The sequence below is a fragment of the Lonchura striata genome, chromosome 2, assembly GCF_050655825.1.
Source record: "Lonchura striata isolate lonStrDom1 chromosome 2, ASM5065582v1, whole genome shotgun sequence".
Taxonomy (NCBI): domain Eukaryota; kingdom Metazoa; phylum Chordata; class Aves; order Passeriformes; family Estrildidae; genus Lonchura; species Lonchura striata.
Window position 1 is genome coordinate 115181602 of NC_140704.1, and position 22444 is coordinate 115204045.

Below are 22444 nucleotides of genomic sequence, written 5' to 3' on the forward strand. Positions count from 1 at the left end.
GTCAAATGTCTTGATCAGTCACTGAAGAGGAGATCAGGGTGTCAGTGAGATAAGAGGTGACCAGCAAGAAGAAGGAAAAGGACTAGAGGCCTGACTTTGGAGAGAAAGAGGGGTAGTCTGGGAGGGAGGAAATGCAGAAAAGGGAAGTAATAGCAATATGGTGTGTGGAGGAAGCACATAGAGTTCATGGTTCCTTAAGTTTATTTTGCCTGTCCTCTTTCTACTTGTGTTCTTGTCATCTCGTGACAAGGTGTTAGCACAATCCTTTGGTGAGTGGCATAACTGTGTCACCAATCATCCCCTATAGGCTTGGGGTGCCAGCTGTGCTGCCTCTGGGTGAGGGCTGGGCGAGGGGGTGAGTCAGGGGCAGCCCTGGCAATGCAGGCGCTGTCTGCCCTCACTGCCTGGCTGAGTGCTGCGCTGGAATTTTCCAGGTAGGGCACAGATAGAGGTGAGAGGGAGAGCATGTGGGATGGGATTTGGACAGGGAAGGGCTCATCCTGGGGAGAATTACCTGTATAACGAGCCTCTGGTACATAAGGGAGCACCAGTAATAAATAAACTAATAAATTGGGGGGAAAATGCAGCGGATACAATTAAAAACTTCTAATGCTGTAATGCTGCCTTTGCATTTTATTACCTTTTCATTACCATTTTCCTTTATTAATTTGAAACATGCACTGACTTTTTTTTTTTTTCTCCCTCTCCAGCATGGATTTCAACACATACTTGTGTGGGTGCCAAGAACACTGTGTTCTGTTAAGTCACGGGGTGACGTCGGGCGCTGGCCGCCTGCCAACCTGGGTCAAGTTCATTCAAATAAGTTTCAGCGGCGGCCCTTGCTGCCCCAGCCCTGACAGTCCTGCCTTTGCATGGTAGATGGCTCTCTTGTGTTAGTTTTCCAGAGAGCTTGGGATTTCATGGCTTTAAATTTTACAGGCTTTTGGATTTTCCGTAATGTTTGCAGAAGGATTAACTAAAAAAAAAAAAAAAAAAGTAAAGCTTGACCTCGCATGAATCTGTGAGGAGAGAAAAGGAGATGGCCATGGGTTTACTGAGCAGAACAAAGTTTGCAAAGGTCTGCAAGTTGAAGCATGTGTTCCTCTGCCCACTGATTTTTATGATTTCTTTTTCTTTTTTTTACTCTTGTCCTTGGATGGCTTTTAATCATAATGTAAAGACTTTGTGTCTTTAAAGCAGGAGCTACTCCTGAGTTTGCAGTGACAATCCTGTTCATGACATAAATAGCTAAAACAGCATAAAGTGTGTAAATGCGGCAATGGCTGTGCTAGATTAATCACTTCCCTTTCCTACATGATTTTGTATTTTACTCTCTTAGCTCTGGAACTTTGAACTGCTCTTAAAAATTAATTAAGCAAAGAAATCTTTTGGTCAGGGTGAGCTTCCCATGTACAGGATTATCCCATGTCATGGTGTTAAAAATCAAACCAGTTTTCTCAGTCTCTTTATTCCAGCTTCCCTTTCAGGGGACTGTGTTGTTGCTACTTTGCATAGCAGCATACTTTTCCTTCCTGTAACCCTACCAGAAATCACACTAGATCCCCTCCCCTTCACTTCCAGTAACTGCTCTGTGAGCAATAATTTTGGAACTACTGGCAAAATAAGAGTCTTTGACAAGCTTCTAACATCCTTACAACAGGACAGCATTTCTATCACCAGAGACATCACTAACTGGTCTCTAAGACAGCTGTTGATATTTTAGTATTTAATGAGAAACCCATTCTTCCTGTTTGCTTCTGGGATATATATTTTTAATTAAGAATGAGGTCTCTGGGAAAACTTGGTGTTTCCAGAGAGTGCCGATTGGTTTTAAAGAGAATAGAGAAGTAACTTTGCAGGTCATGATTTAGATCTGTTTTCACTGTCTCTCATTTGGACAGATTAGCCATTTTATTTTTATTCTTTTTAGCTGTGCACCAAGTTTCTGAGTCTTGGCTCACTTGATATTTGGCTTTTAGGGGAGAGAAACATAGTAGTGTCAGGTTCCCATGATTCAACACCCACTCCTGAAACACCCACTCCTGAGTTACCTGTTGGTGCTTGCTGGCTTATCTTCTCTGTGTGGGAGAGTGGAGGATGATCAGATTTGTGTTCATCACTAGGTGTCACTCACTTGCAATTACTTAAAGTACATTTCAGGACAAAATTAAAAGGACAAGAAGCTCTCTTGCTTCCTACCTCCCCCAATCCGGGGGGGGGTGGGGTGGGAAGAAAATGGTGTGAAATCTGGAAAATAATATTTTCTCATTCTCCTTTCCCATAAAACTATTGTATGTGGTGTTTTGTAATTTTATTGCTTAAAGTCTGTTTTAGTCTGTTGGCTTTTTTTCTTGTATACTTCTGTTGATGCAACTTACTGTTTTCTTGTATATTTTCAATTGTCTTTTCTGCTCCCTTATCAAGTGTGTAAAAATTTTAAGAATATCAGACAGTATGTAAAAGATATGGAAATCTAGCTCAAGGGAGGTGCAGTGATGTAACTACAGGATCATTTGAGAGAATGCTTGGAAAAAAATGAGATGACAGGACTCAAAATTGTTCCTGGAACTTGACCGCTGAGCTGTGTTGGGCAAAGGATGCTGATTAAACTGTGCACATATAAAGATGATTTATCTTTGTGTTATTTAACAAATTATGTGGAATGTGATGCCTCAGCTGGGTTCTGGTCAGCCTTCTCTTTCATCAAATGATTAGTGTGGGGAATGTATGTTCAGTTGTTGAAATATAGAATATTTCAAAATTCTAACACCAGTGCTGAATAAATAAAAGTGAGGGAGAGGAGGAAGATTAAACAGTGAAACTCAATAGATTTGTTCAGTGCACACCAAATGCTCAAAGTATTTTATTCCAGAGGAATATTTTTCAGAGAGCGCACAAGTGTCTATGTGGATAGCTAGAAACTTTATTGGCAAGAATGACAAATTTCTTTTCCTGTATCTCTCACCCTTCCCCTGTATGTTTCCCTTGAAATGGGATGTGTATTTTATTCAGCCTCGTTCTGTCATTTGGTTTAGAGGCTGGGACTGCTGTGGATTAGAATGTTTTGCAGACCATGCCTTCCCTCCTTTGTATCCAAGTGAATTAGGTCTGGATTGTGTCTGTCTCCTTGGGAAATTGAAACTCTTGAGGCAGTAGTTGCTGGGCAAGGTTCTCTAAAGGACTTCAGTGGCCTTAAGTGTGCACTTGGAGTGTTGGTAAAAAAATATTGTGAAAAACCAAAGCTTATCTATTGTGCATTTCTTTTTCATCCTCTCTCCTGTGTAACCAGAAGCATTAGTTCAAAAAGTATAACTATTACGCAGAAATCACCTTCACCCACCCTGTTTTATACTAGAATAGTAGAGGCTATTTGAGATCACCTACTTCTCTGAGAAAGGTGACCTAAGCCAAGGGAAACCCCTTCTAGACAAAAGTCATTATTCCTGCAAACCTGCAATGATGATTTGCTGAAAGTAACAATAATAGAGCAAATCTGCTGTGTGGATATCCATAGAAGCTACGTGCTAACTGTATAAACACATAAATCTCTTAAGCTCTGTGTCAGACCCTGTGTTTACAATGTCTTTGCTCATATTTAGGCCCTAAAACCAGCATGAATTTCTTATGACAGCTGAGAAGAAAACACGCAGCCTCCACTGATACCTGCACAGATATGACAGAACTCTTAATCATAAGATTTAGTTTCCCTTTGCGAAGATTATAGGTTGAGATTCATCTCCTTGTTCTATCTTGGATTACTAAGTGTTTGTGGCTGTGTGTCACTGTATTTATCTAGTCCACATGCTGTATTGAATTTAACTGAGAGTGTGTTTGAATGAATAAAGTATCATAATTTCCTTCCCTTCCCCTGGAGGAGAGGTGGGTTTCTTTTAAAGTATGGCAGCTATTATGACTAACTATATAATTACACCTTTAATCAGACTAAACTATTTTAGATACACAGTAGCCCCATTTGGCCCCCTCAGTGTTGAACTGAAAACCCTCTAAAGATGCATAGTATGGCTCATAGTCATCATCATCACCTTTAATCACGCAGCATATTAAAGCCACTGTGCAGGATTGTACATGGCTATGTGATTTACTTTTGGGGATGGTGGTGAGGACAGATAAGGGATACATTTTACAGAAAATTTCTTTTTCTCATTCTGAATCTGTGAGGACACTCATTTTATGTCTCTTCTTACTGCCTCTGATCATTTTGCCAGCATTCAGTGAATTTTCTTCTACTGATGTATTGCACTTGAAGGTGAAGGTGCTCTGATGATGTAAGGAGAAGTTTTTTAGTCTCTCTGGGCTCCTGAAGATTCTGATGGGTGTGGAAAGCAAGTGGTTCAATGCACAGTTCAGAGGCATGGCCTCCAGACAACTTCTCTTTGAACAATAAGCGAGGTGTCTTCCCTACAGCTCTTCAAATACACAGCATGGCTGCTGAGTGTTCCATTTTGTGCAAGCTAAATGCAGGTCTCTAATTTCTGGCATATTTGGATTCATCCTTGATATAAGAAAATTACTGCCACAGCTTACATATCAGTTTTTTGTTCACACATTCCACCTCTGGTGTTAATTCTGTGACTTTAATAAAGCCCAATAAGTGCTATTTCTTGAAGACCTTAATTATACTAGCATCCATTTTTAAAAGAAATCTTTTGCTCTAGTTGCAATACAGTTGCTTCCAATATTTACTTCAGTTGTGTTTCATTTTTTGTCTGATATGGCTTTGTTTGTTTGTTTTTTGGGTTTTTTTTTATGTAAAGAGGAAGAATAGAGGAGAAAAGGGAGGAGCAGATGCCACATAATGAAGAGATACCACCAGAAGGACAGATCTGTCAAATGCAGCCAGATGCTTGGATTATACAAGGTGGCACACATGGTTTATTGTTGTTGTCATTTCTGAAACTGACATAAGCTAGTTTCAGCCTGTTACATTTTGTTGAGAGAAGGCTTGAAAATGGCTCAGAACGCTATTTAATAAGGTTAAAAAGAGCTTAGGGTTGTGGTGTGATCTCACATGGAAAAGCCCAAAGTTCAGATGTGAGCAGACCTGTGGCTCCAAGAAACACACGTGCACCTGGCAGAGTTCTCAGTCTTAATTATGCAGGGTCTATTTTACTTCACCATGAGTGAAGAATTCTGAGCATCATGTTTGTAAAAGGGATCATGACAAGGCTAGTGTTTGTTGCCTCTTACTGCATGTTTTCTCACAGCTTACTGGGTATACACAAATATTGCACAGGGATGTTGGTACAACACTAAGATAAGGGCAACAAATTAAAACAAACATAAGAAATGGGAGAGCCTTTGTAAAAATGTGCAGACAACTCATTCAGCACAACTGTTGATGGTTTGGCCTTGAGCTCAGTTGGTGGAGCTGCTGCTGCCTGGCTGCCAAGATAATGTGTGTGATGTAATTGTGCCAAGCCCACACTATCACAGTATTACAGCAAAACTGTCTGTAAACTGGGCACATTCCCAGTTACATGCAGGTACAGTAACAAGGTAAATGGAAAAGTTTTGCCAATACTATATATATCTAGAATTACAGCTTGAAGTGGGTGTTTTGTGGCAAAAAGAGCAATGTGTCTTTTGCTGAGCAGGTAGAGAACAAAAGTCTTTGCTCAGTGCCAATTTTATCTCTTTTACTAAATGACCCTACAAGGATGCCCCTCTCCCTTAACTGTAGAGGAGCATTGCAAGCCGCAGAGGGAAAGCTAAAAAACTCATCCAGCTCACTGCCCTGTCTGTGCTTGTGGCCCACAATGTGGACACTGGGTATAAGCACAGGTTAAGCTGAAAGGATTAACTGGCCAACTAAGAATACCAGTTGCTTTGTTGCTAACTGAATATGAAATAATCTCGGATCTTCAATGGAAACTAGATATTTGAATGCTAGAAAGTTCTAAGTGTTCTTTTAGGGTTTTTTTTGCTTGGAGACATATTCTTAAGATACTTATATTGTCCTAAACTGAGCTTGTTTATGTGGTTGCATGCAATTTCTTTATGCAACCTTCACAAGCCCTTCCTGCTTTCCGAAGTTTTTGGAACAGTTAGTTAATTCTAACTCTCCATCTTCCTCTTTGACTGAAATTTGCAATTTCCTTTCGAGAAACAACTTCCTATTGAGTACTAACTTATCTGACCACTTTGATGTATTTGAAGTATTTTTTTGAAGTCCTGAAGGCATTGCTAAATCCAGTGTTGTCTTCACAGCTTGAATTTCTGCACTATCAGAATTGAGGAAGTACAGAAGTGAATAGGAGCTCATCTAACTAACAAATGAAAATACAATTTAATTGTGCTTGATTGTGCAGTGTCATTGTAAAATTCCAAACTGTGGTAATTGAAGCCTAGTTAGGCAGCTCAAGAGGACTGAATTGTCATGTTTTTGCTGTGATCAGCATTGGCTTTGGGAGATTTGGGAGTTGTATGGATTTCCAAAAAATGCTGCAGCATATTTGGAGGCAGATGCAAAATGGGTTGATTTCTGCAGTGCAGCCCATCATCATGCCAGAGCTACAGGAATCTAAGTCCTGGCCTGCAAAATAGCCATTAAACTTCGATTTAGATGATTTAGATGCCTATGTTCTATATACAATAAACAGATGAGCTTAAGTGCTAAATACCAGGATTCCCAGCTACTGTCTTTCTGACCAAGGAACACTTAAGCTCCCTGGTGTTCCTGCACTTTATCTAATGCCTGTTTGATGTGGAGCAGGGACTGAAGCTCTTCAAGACCCTTTGAATCTTGTGGGGTTTTTTTCTGCAGTGACACAGCCTTCAAAGGGAGGGGTAGAAATTACCTCCTCATTGCTTTGTTTGGTGGGTTGAGAACTTTACTGGGAGCAAGGGATTTAAATTCTCTTAATATAGATATTGTCTTCTTAGAGTTGGGGCTTCTCCGTTGCTTAGGCTGAAAATGCCTGGAGTGTTACAGAAGAGCTGTGCTTACTGTTGTGGGTGTGCTTCCCAGTGCAAGCAATGCATGTACAGCATGCTGTGAGTGGAAATCCCTGCAGAGCATAATCTCACACCTACTGAATCAAGCCCCTAAACAGGCTTAGGTACAGAAGTACCAGCTTTGTTCTCACAGGTTTATATGTAACATAAACCACGAGTCTGCAGAGTTTGCAATGCATCTGGTTATGTCCAAAAGGACTGACCTCCTGGACTTTGATGTCTAAATGCCATCAAAACTCCCCTTGGAGCCTGGGTCTTAGCTTTTATAGCTAAAGATAATATTATATATTTGCATGCATAGAACATTTTTAATGTTTCCTTTTAATTGTCATCTCCCTGAAGTTATCCAAGTGATTACCAGTCTGCTCTTTTGAAGAGGTAAGCAGTTAAGTGAGGACTTTCAAAGGTCCTTTAAATTTGAATGCGTGCTTACACTGATTTTAAATATAAATGCTTTGCAATTCTGCTTCCCTCACCTCTGGATGCTAACAGTGCTCAGTGTTTTTACATGGGAGTCGGTGTCTAACACCTGTGCAAAATATACTTCAGAATAAATTTGCCAGATACAGTTGAGAATCACTTGTGAAAGATTTGTCTTAAAGAACATGTCCCCAAACCACAGGAGATACTAAATTGAGTCAAACGTGAGGCTTTCTGACTCAGTCCTGCACTTACACCACACCACTAGATGATGACATTTTATTGTGAAGGTTCACCAGTTCAGGCAATACTTCATAAACATCATCTGCACAGCTATTATTTCCTCTTCTGTATCTGAAACAGGGAATTCCCCAGATTTCTCCCGAGCTGCCTTTTTTTTTTTTTTTTTTTTTTTTTAATTCTGGGCTGTATTCTCTCCCTGGAAATCTTCTGGTTTAATTTTATTTCATCAGTCACAAGCAAAGTCTTATGGTGGTGGTTTCCATCTACAGAAAATTATTTCCTCTGCTTCCACCAATGTGGTTTTATATGTTGTCTGTCAAACTACTTCAGACATTCTTCTGTGCCAGGGGTGTATCCATAGGGAAGCCACGTTTGTATACCCAGTCTTCAGAGTCTTGGCCATGGTATGTGGTAGCAGTATAAGAGTTAGAAAACCCATGAGCATAAATCCAGTGGTGCTGCTATCATAGCAAACCTGATTTAAATGCTTTCTGAATCCTCTCCCTGCACGTGTTTTTTGAATGGTTGTCAAATGAAATAGAGGAGCTTTTTTGGTCTCTGCCTATTTTTCCTGGACTACTATACTTGCTGTTCAGGAAGATATTGCCTTGATGCTGTCCAAATTCTAGTTTATCAATATAGTATTACCTGCAACCACAGAACCAGTTATGATACTGAACTTAAGTTTTGAGATGTTGAGTATAAGAAAGCATTGCTGCTTTTGCTCCCTATTTTTGTGCAATATGTTTCTGTAATCCTTCAGATGTAAAAACAGCTGTCATGAAAGTCCTGCAAATATTTTTTATATATTTGGAAACAATTTCTAGAGGATGTATCCATGTGTAGCCGGTTGTGAAGGGATGTGGAGTTCAGTTTTGGGGTAGGGAGTGGGCAATGCATCTTCTTTTGACATACCATCATGTTTCCTTTTCTGTTTAGTAAAATTTATCTTGAATTATTACAGCCTTTCATAGAAGAAGTTAGTGAAGATAACTGAAGTTTCTATTCTGCAAAAAGTAGAGTGAATTAAGGAACCTCTTTATAGCCAGACTACTTATTAAGCAGAATAAGCAAACAAGTTAACAGTAGTTGCATAGAAGTACACAAAGAGAATCCTAAACCTGGGGAGAAAAGACATTTCCTAAATGGAAAATGACAGGTGTACTTAAATATAAACAAACAAATGTAAATGCTTGTATGTAGGATGTCTTTCACTGTGGTGTTGGAGAGCGTGGATGACTTGTTGAATATAATTTTCAATTTCTTAAAGCTTTCTCCTTAAGAAGTGGTTGTCTTGTTAGGTAGTCTAAATGTAATTGCATAGTTTTGCTGTTTTACATAGGGTAGGCTTTCTGTTCCTTCAATAAGTGTGTTCCAGGAACAGTACCACTTCTACTTGGCTGTAGTGATGAAATGTTGAAGGATTTCTGTTGATAGTAAAATGAAAAGAAAAAATAAAATCTCTTATTTGATGCTACTCTTGAAAATTGACACAAATGGTCAACTTTTGATCTGGAAACTCAATTCTTCCTCCCTTCTAGGTGATTAGTCCATAACAGAATCAGCTGGCTTTTGGCATTTTGTAGGGAAAATGCATTTAACATGTCTTAGGTTTCCAAGTGTAAATTTGACTGTAGCAGATATCAATAAACATGTCAAAAGGATTTTTATCTTGAAGTCTTGGTATGTGTTAAAGTTACATTAATGATTTGAATTGTAGTAGCTCCAGTGTAAAACTGTGAGTCAATATTTTGACTATCAAGAGTTTAATTGATGCAGTTGTGATTGTATTTTCACATTATTTTGATATGAGTGTGAAACTGAGAAGTAATCTTTTCTGCAAGAATATTCAAATGCTTGTCTGAATCCTGAAAATATATTCCTCTTTATGCCTAAACTAAATAATCTTACACCATTATATGACACAGCTGTGTTTGTTCCTATTCTGACTTTTCTTAACTAATTTTTTTGCTTATGTGTAGTTTGATTTTAATGAATTGATAACTGTAGAACACAATGAGATACCTACCTTTCCTCTAATATCTAAAAACTGGCTTTACCTTTGGCTCTCCATATTTGAGGAGAGTTACAATACATTGATAGATTTGTGTAGTTACTGTCCTAGTACTGAAAGGAAAATACTGTGTGAGTTGTAGTCTAATCATTAAAACATCAGTATAGATAAGCTGATTAGGCTTTTGGCTAGTAGAAAGTAAGATCTTGCTCTACTGCAGTTCTGCTGTATTTGGTACCCTGAAGAATTACCCTAGACATATGTGAAATTTTTGAGATTTTGAAAGACAGATTCTTTTATTATTATTATTATTATTATTATTCAAGCCACATCTGCTGCAATGTCTTGCCCATTTTTCTGACCAATGTGAAATTACTGTTGTTATGAGCTGGGGAATGCAGATCATCCAGGCAGCAATTTAGTTTACTCTATGCATGAGTATCTCTTTGGTGATTGGGAGTGGGAGATACAAAATGATGCAGTGTTTTAGTTACCATAGACCCTGATGACCATGTGTTGCTGCTGAAGTAATAGGAGTGCAATGCTGTATTGTTCTCTAGATTAAGAAAAGGACTATTGATTAAAATAGTTGCCAATAATACAAACAAAAAATTGATACAGTGTGTGCCAAAATTTGCCCTTCTATATTTAGGTAATAAAGCTGCCTGTCACACAATTCCTAAAAATGGTGCAGTCGGATGGCCAGAACTGCCTGAGCACTTCTTCAAAGCTGCTGTCACTGTCCCTCTCCTTTCTAAATTTTCAGTGCAGAGCACAGCTCCCAGAGCTTGCTGGTGTTTGTGAGTTAACTGCTGTTTAATGAAAAGTGTTCTTCATTTTTTTACTTTTAGTACAAACTTTGGGCTCGGGTTTGTGGTATTTTCAGTTTCTTTATCAAACATTACAAGTTTTTCATCAGAATGCTAATAAGTCACTTCCAAGTTCAAGAGAAAAATATTTGCGAGATTTTTTAAAAATCCTGCTAGCTGCAGAGTTCAGTCTGAAGGACAAATATCACATAAGCAGTTTTACTTTGGGAAGAGGAAAATGAGAAGAATATGTTTAAATTAATAGTATCTTAAAGGACAAATTTCTAAATGCTCTTCTGAGATGTTGTATTAACCTCTATGATTTTAGCATTATCTTGTCAGCTTTGAGCTTCCCTTATATTATAAAAAAAGGGGACACGCATATCCCACACATGAATTTTGTGTTTTCCATGTGTAAATTGAAAAGTGCTAACAGAATAGGAAAGAAAATTACAGTTTCCCATTATTTTTCCCCTTCATTTTTGAAGCACTGCTTTAAGGATGAAAGTGAGATTGAACCACCATAATATCTGTCTGGTTTGAGATAGTGGAGGCATGAATCCAAAAGCTATTGGTGACTGCTGTGGATACCAGTCAACTATTGCTTTTTCAAGTATGTTAAAGTATGCAGACATGCATTTGAGAGTCTTTTTTTCTCTTTTCCTGTGATTAAGAAGAATTTCCTTAATTCTTCTTAGTAATGATACTTTATGGAAACTTCATAATCCTTATAAGGAAATGCTTAATACAAATTATAGATTTGTATTTCGGAGCTCCTTTCTTTACAAGTTCTCCATGTCAGCTGCTAGCCCCTTCTCAGAGAATTACAGTCCATTCAGTTTAGTTGTGTAAGGATTGTATTTGATTACTGGGACATTTCAAGTGTATCTTCCTGATAAGTTTTATGTGTGTGCTTATTTTCTGCAAAAGTTTTAAATGTCTGTGATTGTCTCCTTGGGTTCTACAATGTTATATTATACCCATATTATGGCAGTCATGTCATTGAATGTAATGTAACACACCTATATTACAGCACACACATTTTTATTCTATTTTAGATCTCAAAGGAGTTTTAAAGTCTGTAATTTGAAATCTTTTTATGTACTGTGAACAATCTGCACAGTTAAATGTGTCAAACTTAAGACAGTATTGTAGCAGTCAGCACTTTTGATTCTCTTTATAAAGAGTATTTGCAGCAACGTTACAAGTTTCAGTTACAATGCCTTACCTGATTGATGGTTACTTTATTTTCCTTCTGTTCCCCCAAAGTTTAGGCACATGATCTGAAAGAAAATCTGTAAACTTCATGTTGGGGTTAGTTTTCTTTGTTCTTTTTCCAAATAGAACGAATTTCAGCTGAGTACATTTAATGTATTTTTCAAAGTAGTTTCATTGTTTGGTGTCCTTTGGCTTACTTGGAAAAGCAGTTAAATTTTCTGTTTCTTTAGCCTGCTTATAGGTGCTCTCATCAATGTTAGAAATCGGTTTAGGTGAAGGTGGTGCTTTTGTGTGCATGCACATGCTGTCATCACTGACACAGTATTTCAGACGTGGTAAGACATTTCCTGCCCTGAAATGTTTGCTGTTTAAAATAGTTTTAACAGTGAAAAACCGCAAAATGATCTAGAAAAGGTAGGCTGTGGAAGGACTTCTGGAGAGGAGGCAAAGGGTTGAAAGAAGCTGGAAATGAAGAGGAGGGAAGAAATGAAGGGACTATTTTAGGCTTTGGGGGCAGTTCCGCAGGAGTTGTGAAGCAATAAATGGGGCAAAGGGAAGCAGAGTCAAGTGAGAAGAATGTGGAGTGAGTGGGAGTAGAAGAAAATGAATGTAATGTGCTGCACTGCCCAGCAGCCTGGTGTCTCCTTAAGCTGCCAGTGCTGTAGCCTTGAATGCTGGCACTGCTGCAGCTGGAAGTGCAGAATCTCAATTTCAAGATGTTTCTCTGTGTCACTGTGGATATTGTCAACAAAAACTTTTCCACTAAGTGCTGAGCATTATTGCAGAAATTATGTCTGTATTTCATTTGTGTTCTACAATACTGTGCCACTTGTGTTTCCATTCTCTCTCATTTTCTTTTTTCTTTCCTTTTATGATAAGTGCTTTTCTAAGGGTTTTCACAGGAAACTGCAGATCACCCAAAGAGATCAATTGGTGTGAATAATTTGTACTTTACTCAATATCTGTGTGCAATCCCTCATTTAGCTGATTATTCTGGAATTGTTTCCTTTAATCTCAAAAATAACATGCTTGCAGTTATCATCTACTTTTGGAAAGAATGCATAATATGAAAGATTTGAAAGTCTGACTGTTCTCTGATCTATCTATACAGTGGCATTGCTGTGAGAAGCATTTTCTTTTTTAGAAACAACTTTTTATAAAAGGTTGCAAGATGGTTATACAGTTCATAACTGTATTGGCTGAAGATAAGAGAGAAGCAATTTTATAAGGAAAAATTTAATTTGCTTAGACCAAATTATCTGTTTGGAGAAAAAACACCAAACTTTTGAGTCCTATAGGAGGCCTTAATGCTAAATGCTTGTCTGCTTTTCCAGAATTATATCTGTTTGTCTAGTAAAAAATATTGCCTCCCATTGCAAGGATTTGTTCTCTCTGAATGCTTGGGTTAAAACAAAACAGTTGCTTGAAGATGGAAATGTATTTCCTCCTTTAACAGTACCTACTGAATCCTGCAGGTGTTTAGTCTAGGTGCTTTAGGATTTAGTTCATAAATAACAATTTGGCTTTTAATCATGCCTTTCAGTTGAGCCCTCTTGTTACAGCCAAGCTTTAACCAGGATGATTACCATAACATCACCTAAACCAGAGACAATAATACCGAGGTTTCATGGCACAGATCCACTAACTTTAATAAATGAAACTGAGTGAATAACTATAAACAAAGAATGTGAAAGTAGGTTATCAAACCATGTGATAACATCTGTTCCTTGGAAACATGAAAGTAACTATTTCTGTGTCAAGAACGAAACCCTGTTTAAGTGGTATTATAAGCTGACTGCAATTTTCCTGTGTGCTCAAACTTCAGTGTATAATGTTGAGGCTTCTGTGCAAAATGATGTAATTATCTGCATGCCCTATCAGAGTCAGGTATTTATATTTGAAAGCCTGGGTCTCTGTCATCTGGAGGATCCTTATCAAGATGAGAGCTCAACTGCGTGGGATAATATGCAGTTGCATGAGAGGAGACCTGGTTCTGTCCCTGAATAGTTTGCAAGATGCAACATGTGAAGCGGCGTCTCCCCCTTCCCCTCTTTTTTTAAAGAAGGGAATGGAGAGCAAGGGTTATGGCAATTCACTTGAATGTAACGTTGGCTAACAGTATGCACAAATTGTCCAAATTGTCTCTAACAGCCAGTCATTTTCCCTGACAGAAAATGAAGATGTTCTTGTATGATGGAAAAAAGCATTAGACAAAGCAGGAAAAGCAGTCTAATAGGTTGTCCATGTTAACATTTTTCAGCATTATTTGGTCTATTAGAAGTTGGCTATTACTCTGATTGCATACTGATGGTGAGATCAATCTGGTAATGAGATAATATTAGGAAGTGATAGATTGAATTCTTAATGCTGAACAAATCAACTAATCTTGTAAAAAAATGCTTTCAATAGATGCAGTTGCAGTGCAAATGCTACAGGCGCCAAGATTGCAGTAGGTTCTATACTCTATAGAGTACAAATCAGTGTTCCTTAACTGATGTTGAGTAATCTTGTTTTGTGCTCATTTTGTACTTTAGCAGTTCACTGTCCCCTACTATTCTTTCCTGTCCTTGTGCACAGCAGACTATTTTTGATCAGTCTTACCTTGGGGATCACTATTTAATTCTCCATCTACAGAGTACCCTCAGAAATAAATAGTGCTTCTTGCTTTCCAGCCTGATTTTGTGTAAAAAGGCACTTGGGCTGAGACGAGAGCCTCACCTGTTTCGGTCGGCTGATCCATGCCTCAGAACAACCTGTTCTGGGAGAGGCAGGCTGGAACAGCTTGTGGATGTATCTCCAGAGGTATAGCCTGCTTAACCTGTTTGCCTTGTGAAAGCTGAGGTTTCTGCTCAGGATTAGAAGTTACGACTTCGATTTCATCTTTCTTACCACTTGTGCATTCTTTACCCGGCTCAAAAAAAAAAAAAAAAAAGTACATACTATCTTTGCATTAGGTCTATAAAAAAATCTGGTTTGTTGTAATTTTAATTTCTCTTCTCCCAAAGTTCTTCTTTTGAAGATCAGTTTTTCATGTTGATTTTTGTGTGTCTGTGCAAAATCTTATTTTAATTTTTTTTTTTTTTTTTTTTTTTTTTTTTTTTTTGGTTCTTGTTTTTTACAGTGATTAGTTCTACATGCAGGATACTGCCTGCCAGTGGTGTATGTGTACAGGATTGTGTGTGAGAGAGATCAAACCAAACAAAAACACACACCTCTCCCCTGACAAAAAAGAATGCACAGCCAAACATACTGCATGCAATCATAGTTGTCACCTCATTTTCCACTTCAAGGCAGTAAGATCTAAACAAGATACGGGAACTGATAAATGATGATACAAGTTATTTATTTTGTTAATTATTATTTCATGTGTGATATAAACCACCATTTTGTGGGCTTATGTACTGTGCTTCAACTTCCTCACTCTGTGAAGTGGAAGAGGGAGTTTTCCTGTCCCTCTACAACTTTTCTTGGTTTCAAAACTGATGCAGGAAGCCCAGCATCAGATAATTGGCTCTTGGATATGACAGCAGCCATACCATTCCATTAATTTCTGCAGAGTTCCATGGAAGCCCTTTCAACTCCTTCCATGTACGAAAGCATCTCTGAAACTGTCCCATTTGCTTTTCTTTTGATAACAGCTACTGGTATTTTTTTCTTTGTATTGAATCCTAATTTTTGGGTTACCTTTTAAGACAGTAGCTAATTTGGGTTACTTTTTAAGACAGTAGCTAATGCAGCTGTATTTTGACAGGGCTTGCAGAATAAGTAGTGTCAGACATGGGTAAGACTTCCCTAGGAGCTCTTCAAAGGGAAGCCCAGCAGTGGTGTATAAAGTTTGGTAGCTGACCTGCTTCCTCCAGAGATAATCATGAATCAATTTCCTTTATGATAGGAAGCTCTGGGCTGCTGGATGCAATAAATCCTTTTTGATTAGTCATAGAAGAGAAGTCCTAACCACTTGTTTAGAGGTCTCAAAACACCATTAAAGAGGAGATGAGGGTGCAATCTGTGGCAAATTCTGCTTTGAATAATTACAGTGTTGCTGCCTACACTTCTCCTCCATATTCAAGTAGATACCACATTCTTCTTTGCTACTTGGCATAAATGATTTTGTGTGCTAATAACTACTGCATTCCAGCCCTGGGGTGGTGGCAGCTGGGAGACAGCAAAAATTCATTCCCATGTCTGTGTGAAGGGAGATGTTGCTGAAGTTTGTGGTGGCCAAGCAGGGAAAGAGAAGTTCAGTGGTGCTTGCTCCTGGAGAATCCTAGAGAAGTGCTCGAGGTGGCTGTCCCAGGGCTTTGAGGAACACGGCTCTGTTTCCTGTAATGGCAGCCACAAAGTGCTAATGTGTGTAGTAGAGCAGGACATGTCATTTCCTAGTGCACTGAACCAACACCACTGATAGATATTTAGGACAGATCAGATGGTCTGAGTGCATATGCTGTGGAGGAATGCAGTACTTGGCTAAACAACCAGGCATTATCTGAGATCCATTTTAAATATGTGCTGTCTGTGTAATAACACTGTGTGGTTGTTCCAGATACAAAATTTCAGTTAATCTGCTGTGTCAGTTTGGGCTTGCAAGTCCAAAAATACCTTATTAGTGATTTATGTCTTTCATTGTTCTTTTTTTCATACGATTATCTCTGCCCACGCACTGCTACCTAATCTTGTATTTTTGCGTGCTGTTCCTGTGGTTATTCTATGCAAAGAAGGCTTGGTGTCACCCACAGAGGAGCACGTCTAACTCTGCACTTCAACATAAAGTTTCTTGTATGAAGGAATATTTGAATTTTATCTCTCTAGAGTGAAAGTAGCTAGCTTACCAAGAACCAAATTATTTCTCAAGCTACTAGGAAAATATAGTTGGCATATAGACTTCAATGCTTCAGTTAAAGCTTCAGAAAACAGAAAGCTTTGAAGAGAACTGCAAACTTAAAATCATTTGTATCTTCAAGTATCTTTACAGAGCTGAATAATATCCTGTATTATCTGTGTGCACAATGCTTGAATTAATTTTGTGTTGATTAATGAAGGGAAAACTTATTTTCTTTTACCTTTACCCTACTCCCTGTAATCCTGCAAGCCAGCTTCTGGTGGAGTTAGCTTCGAGCATTCATTAGCATAGCCTGGGCCTTTGACATACTGCACTGGTGATTTATGCTTGTGAATATTCATTGTGCTAAATCCAGTGGCTTTTCTGCTCACTCTTGTTTTTTAGAGAGTTCTATGCAAGACACAAAGTCTCCTTGGAACCCATAACCAGCTGCCTGGGGTAGAAGTTGGCTGCATTTGGATGCCTTTGCATGCATGACAGCTAAGTACCTGCAGTGCAAATGCAGGGAAGACTGGCTAGAATAAAAGGCAGCAGGATAGTCACTCGAGTTCACTGTATGTTTCTTAATACTGGTCTTACTGTTAATACTGGTCACCTTCCACCATCCTGAGAGCTGTCCTGAGAGGGCAGGTAGGGGAAGCACAGATCAATTCTGAAAAACATAATGGAAACATGAAAGGGAAAAAGATAGTCCATGAGAGAACAGGCAAGGGGCAAGAGAAAATGCTTCCAGAACCAGAGGTAAAGATGCATGAATGAACAAGTAGGAAGGAGATGCCACAAGATTAATTTTACTCTGTATGTATGGTGATCAGAGTCTGAAACTCTGAAATACTGTTTCTGTTTCTGACATAACTTGGCTCTGTTAGCTTGAGCAGGCCTGGTTCCCTAAGGGTGCTCTGAGAAACCCTGTTAGTTCTGCCATTTGAGCTAGGCTATGGTAGGATAATAGGAGGTAAGAAATTTATATTATTTAGGGAAGGAAATGACAGAGTAAGTGCAAAAAGTTATATCAATGTCTATATAGAATTTGATACCCATTTTTTGTCTCTAAGACATACCGCAGCATACTGAAGTATCTAAGTTCCAGCTGATAAACTTGATCATAGTGTCTGTGAACTTTTATTGAGCATCTTATCTGCAAAGTATCTTCATATCTACTGGGAAAGATTTACAGCATTAACTGAATGTGTGACAACTGAACAAATGAAAGTGTTTAATGAATACAAAGGTGAAGTGTGGATACTGATGTTTTTCTGTGGAAATCACTGAGTGATGTATCTTGGGAGAGGAGACAAGGGGGATGAGAAACCTGCACAAATGCTCATCACCTTGCCTCTGATTAGCAATCACTGTCTGAGAGCCTTTTGTAAAAAATATAGATTTATTATTTATTTTAATAGGGTTGATCTGTTAGCTTTCTTTTTGTACAAAAAGCTTTGTAAGATTCTGCTTTCTATTCTAAAGCTGGAAACTTCAAATAGAAATGTAACACTTCTCATGTTAACTTCCTGCAATTTTATTGATAAGAAATATCAAGTGCTTGTTAAACTCGTCAAATACAGATATTGCTTGCTTCCATCACTATTGAAGTGAAAAGGTAATTTTTTCAGACCTTTTAGAAGCAAACACTGTGCAGATTACCAAGGTACTGCAAGACAACTCATGAGGTGTTCAAGGTGAAGCAAGAGGTAGCTGAAGCAAATCTCTTGAGGATGAGAGAGGGAAACTTGGTCACAGAAGTAACAGCATGGTATCTTCTGTGCTGCATATGTGCAAAATCTATGTGCTTGTGGAATGCCATTTTCATTCCACTGAAGTCAAGAGTTTTGTCTTTGAACAATTTAGGCTAGGATTTTAGAATTTCTGTGTTTTGTTTTTTGGTGTTTTTTTTGTTCTTAGTGAATGCAAATTGATATGGGCAAATATATATGCCTTAGCAATCTTAGCTGCTTAGTTAGGAAGGTATTTGCTGTTTCTCATTTGGGTTTCTGTTTTTACATGTGTACCATCCTCTTTGTTAACTGGTACCTGTGAGTGCTTTCAAAAATACATCATTAATTAATTAATCTTGAGAGCTCTTTCTTTTTTGATGCATTTTGATTAAAAAAAAATGCTTAACATTAAAATATTGGGTCCTGGATGTTCCAGTACAGTACTCAATGATATCTCTGCTTTCCTATAGTCAAACCTTGACAGAAAAAATGGCAATAGTCTGTGCATTTGTACTTGTCATTTTCCCTTAAAAGAAAGAGGCATAAAAGGGGAGCATTTATAGCTTTTCAGGTGACACAGTCACAGAGCTAATAGATTTATTTTAAAATCAAACAAAATTAACTATGTTTATTGTTTTAGTGATAAAGATTGAGGTCAACCCCTGATTTTTTTTTTTCAGTCAGCCCCTGGTTATGGACAAATAGCTAGCATGATATAAAAGTGAGTGTTGTCTAAAGGCCATCATTGGAAATACAGATATATCTTAGTGAACAGTCTACTGTGAAATATTTGGAGGGACTGGGAGACAGTCATAAAAATCCCCTAGATCAGGGATGATTACATTGGGACCAGGGGTCAGAGGAAGAGAGGTGGGGAAACTGAGCCTGTGTGTAGTGGGAAGCATTGTACTTTCTCCCACTGTAACCAAAGTTACTGTATTGCAAAATAATAAGCCATGTAGAAAAATAGTTTAATTTGACAATTCTTTGTGCTTAGCAGTGGTGCTTTTCTGAAACTCTAATGATATTACTGGAGATATTATTTTAAAAATCAGCAAAATAATAACAAAATTCTTAAAAATTCTTATTCGTGATTTTAAGATATTGATAAAAAATGAACAATTTCTTCACTGTTTATGAATGAATGTTTGAAAATTAATCAAATAAATCCTTTTTTTTGCCAGCTTTCCCCCACCGTATTGTTGGTAGGCTTGCCAGCTTGTTTACTGGATACTTGAAAAATCATGTTTAATGTGTGTTTTGAAAATATTTTCCCTTTCAGACTAGAATCCTGATGATGGATACAGTTAAAAAAATGTACAGAATTGGAGGGCTAAGTTTTTGTTCTTTGTTTTTCTTCTCCATTTTTAGAGTTTCCTCTTTTAAGAAAATTTTCCAACTGACCAATTAAAAAAACATCAACAATAAAAAACACTAACAAGCAAGGAAAACAAAACCCCCAAAGTACAGTTTCCTTGGGGAAGTTCAGTCTAAACAAGTATACAGTAATAAATATTAGCAGAAATTATTTATTAGACAATCTTTAGTTAGGAAAGCTTCCTAACGCTTAAACAGTCAGTGGGATTAAAATGTGCCTAATTTGAAGCACTTTCCAAGGGCTTTTCTCATTTACATTTCACTTGCTCAGAGAACTTCATGTTCACATCCTTTTTTTTTAGGTGCACTGGGTATCATAGCTATTTGAGAAAAATTAAAACATTCCTAAAGCAAGTGAGTGCATTGGAATGGTGTTATAAGTATGAAGTGCTTACTTACTGCTTGCAGAGTCTTTGAAATCTTTTATTTCTGGCTCATTTCCAATGTGGAAGGAGTTTGTTTTCAGAGAAATATTGTTGCCAAGGGACAGATGTTGACTGTGTTGTGTTTAAAGCAGACTGATACTAATTACATTCTTTTAGCTATTCTACTTCTCTGGATAACTTTAAAAGGTCCTTCCAATTTCCAGAGTACTTAGGTAAGCTCTCGGAACATGAACACAGTGTCTCGGCATTTACGTGAAAATGTATTAGAGAACTGGCAAGAGTTGAACTTATTTTTGTGCACAGTTGAGAAATGCTGTTTTCAGATGATTACACTAATTAATAACATGGAACAGCTTTAGTAAATTTAGCGAATGCTGTGATTTCCCTCCCTTTCCTCTTTTGCTTTTCAAGTCTTTTTCTGAGTCAGTTGTCAAACAGCCTGTGTGGAGCACTACTTAACTGCATTTACCAGAGGAATGGGCTTATTTTTTTCAGGACCTATTCTGTGATTGTGGCAGCAAGATCTGGAGCAATGTCAGCCTTTGGGGTTTTCCAGTTTGACACTGATAATGCAAAGTTAATGTTTTGTGTTTGGGGTTTTGGTTCTTTCAGAGATCAGTCTGAGTTACCTAACTTGCCCTGTCTACAATTTTATGCCAGTTTATTTGAGCTGGCCTAGTGCTGGTGGTCCCAGTGACAGGACTGTCACTGCCCCACCAGAACCTGCAGACAGTGTTGGCTTGGTTGTTTTAGATTTTTTTAAACTAGCTCCTGAAGACTGAGCCCAGCTCATATTTCTTAGTCCTTTGCCTATTTCAGTGGTTTAGATAATTTTGTTCTGTACTTGGTAAAATGTCACTTTCCAAGTATTTTTGCTTAATACTCCGTACTTTAAGAAATACTGTGTCAAGAGAACATAATGCATGTAACAGCTGTGCAGAACTCACCTTAGGGATCCAGCCCAGTAGCTTTAACCTGCTTCTGCAGCAGCCCTAGAGGGGGGTAAAATAAGCTCAGACAAAGCAGGTGAATTTTCCCCCCAGCCCTCTTCTCAGCCTTCCATGTCTCTGCAGAGTTGTTTTTGCTGCCTCCTTATCCTTTCCTCTCATCCCTCCCTCAGTGGGATGAGTTCAGTGTGTCCTGTGAGTTTCTGGGAGAGGAGCTCCAGCAGGGTTCTGTGGGGCTGAACTGCAGCCCTGCTGGCTCCCAGCCCTGACTGCTGACCAGCGATCCATCCTCCTTGGAGCTACCTGGAGACAGCCCAACAGCTTATGCTCAACTTCTGAAACTGTCCTGGGAAGCTGTAGGCCTGCTGGATATGGATGAAGGCCTGCTTTAGTGTTCAACATCATGTTTTAACAAAAGGTTGCATACTTGTTGCCAGGTACAAGCTGTCAGTAGAGCATGTGTTTCTTCCTTCCATTCAGACTATGGAAGCTGACCTTCCTGTTTGGTCAAATCCCAATACAAAAGCTCTCTTTCAGCTGCCAGTCATGATCCCTGTCACCCATTAGCCTCTCCCTGCTTGAGTTCCCTAAAACTTGCCTTAGATAAAAGCATTAGCTTGATTCTCCAGACCTAGTTATTTAAAAAACCTAAATGTTACTCATCTCAGTTGTCCCTCAAGAGATGATACTTATATTCAGGAGCTGGTGTTGACTGACAAAAGATTAATGTGCATTTACAGTGAAGTTGTCCAAGTTATGTTAATAAATTGGCATTCCATTAGTGGGTTACTGGGTAACATAAAACTGCCTGCATAAAGCTATACCACCTCATTAGCATTCTGTTCAAATAGCTTTTTGTCTTTATTCGTTTAGGCAATTTCGACAGAAATATCTGAGTACTCCTCTGATAATGACAGCGTGGGAGAAGGAGAGGTGACCCTGGCGACCACTGCTCCAGGATCCAGTAAGGGATTGCAGCCGGGGTCAGGAGGGGACACGGGGGATGTCACAACACGGCCGGCCAGCGAGTGGCTGAGGTCAGCACAGGCTCTTCTCCGCACCCCGGGGAAGCAGGCGGGAAAGGCCCCCAGAGCCCCCGCCGAGTCTGCCAAGAAGAGGAAGCTACTGAGGTAAATGAACTGTCCACTTTAATATAATTATTTTTGGTTGTTTTTCTTAAATTTTAAGTAAAACAATACCTGCCAAAGTGCTGGAGTGTGTTTCAAGGGTAAACATTTTAGAGATGCAAATACAAAAAACTCAACTAATGTCGTTTATCTGTAAGAAAGCAAAAAAGAACTACATCTAAAATCTCTGGTGAAAGCTCTCAATCTTGAACTCCTGTTCAAATAGATTGGTTTCTGCACTTCTAAGAATGCCTTGCAGATGTGTGAGTGGACATTCTAGCTTCTAATAATTTCATTTCTTTGTGCCTCTCAAGAAAGTCAGCAAAAATGCTGTACCTCAGGTTTTAGGACTTTTATTTTTTGGTCCTCTCCA

General features: G+C 38.5%; 1 protein-coding gene across 7 annotated transcripts in view; it reads left to right on the plus strand.

The window, feature by feature from the left end:
• SPIDR (scaffold protein involved in DNA repair) overlaps positions 1-22444 on the plus strand; it is a 194030-nt gene that overhangs the window by 28771 nt on the left and 142815 nt on the right. For all 7 annotated transcript variants that reach the window (XR_014953404.1, XR_014953403.1, XM_031504029.3 and 4 more), the window contains one exon: positions 21818-22074. Coding sequence is in view for 5 of the 7 variants with exons in the window: in XM_031504029.3 (XP_031359889.3) it covers positions 21818-22074 (257 nt within the window). In the remaining 2 variants the exon portion in view is untranslated. The remainder of the gene's footprint in view (positions 1-21817; positions 22075-22444) is intronic.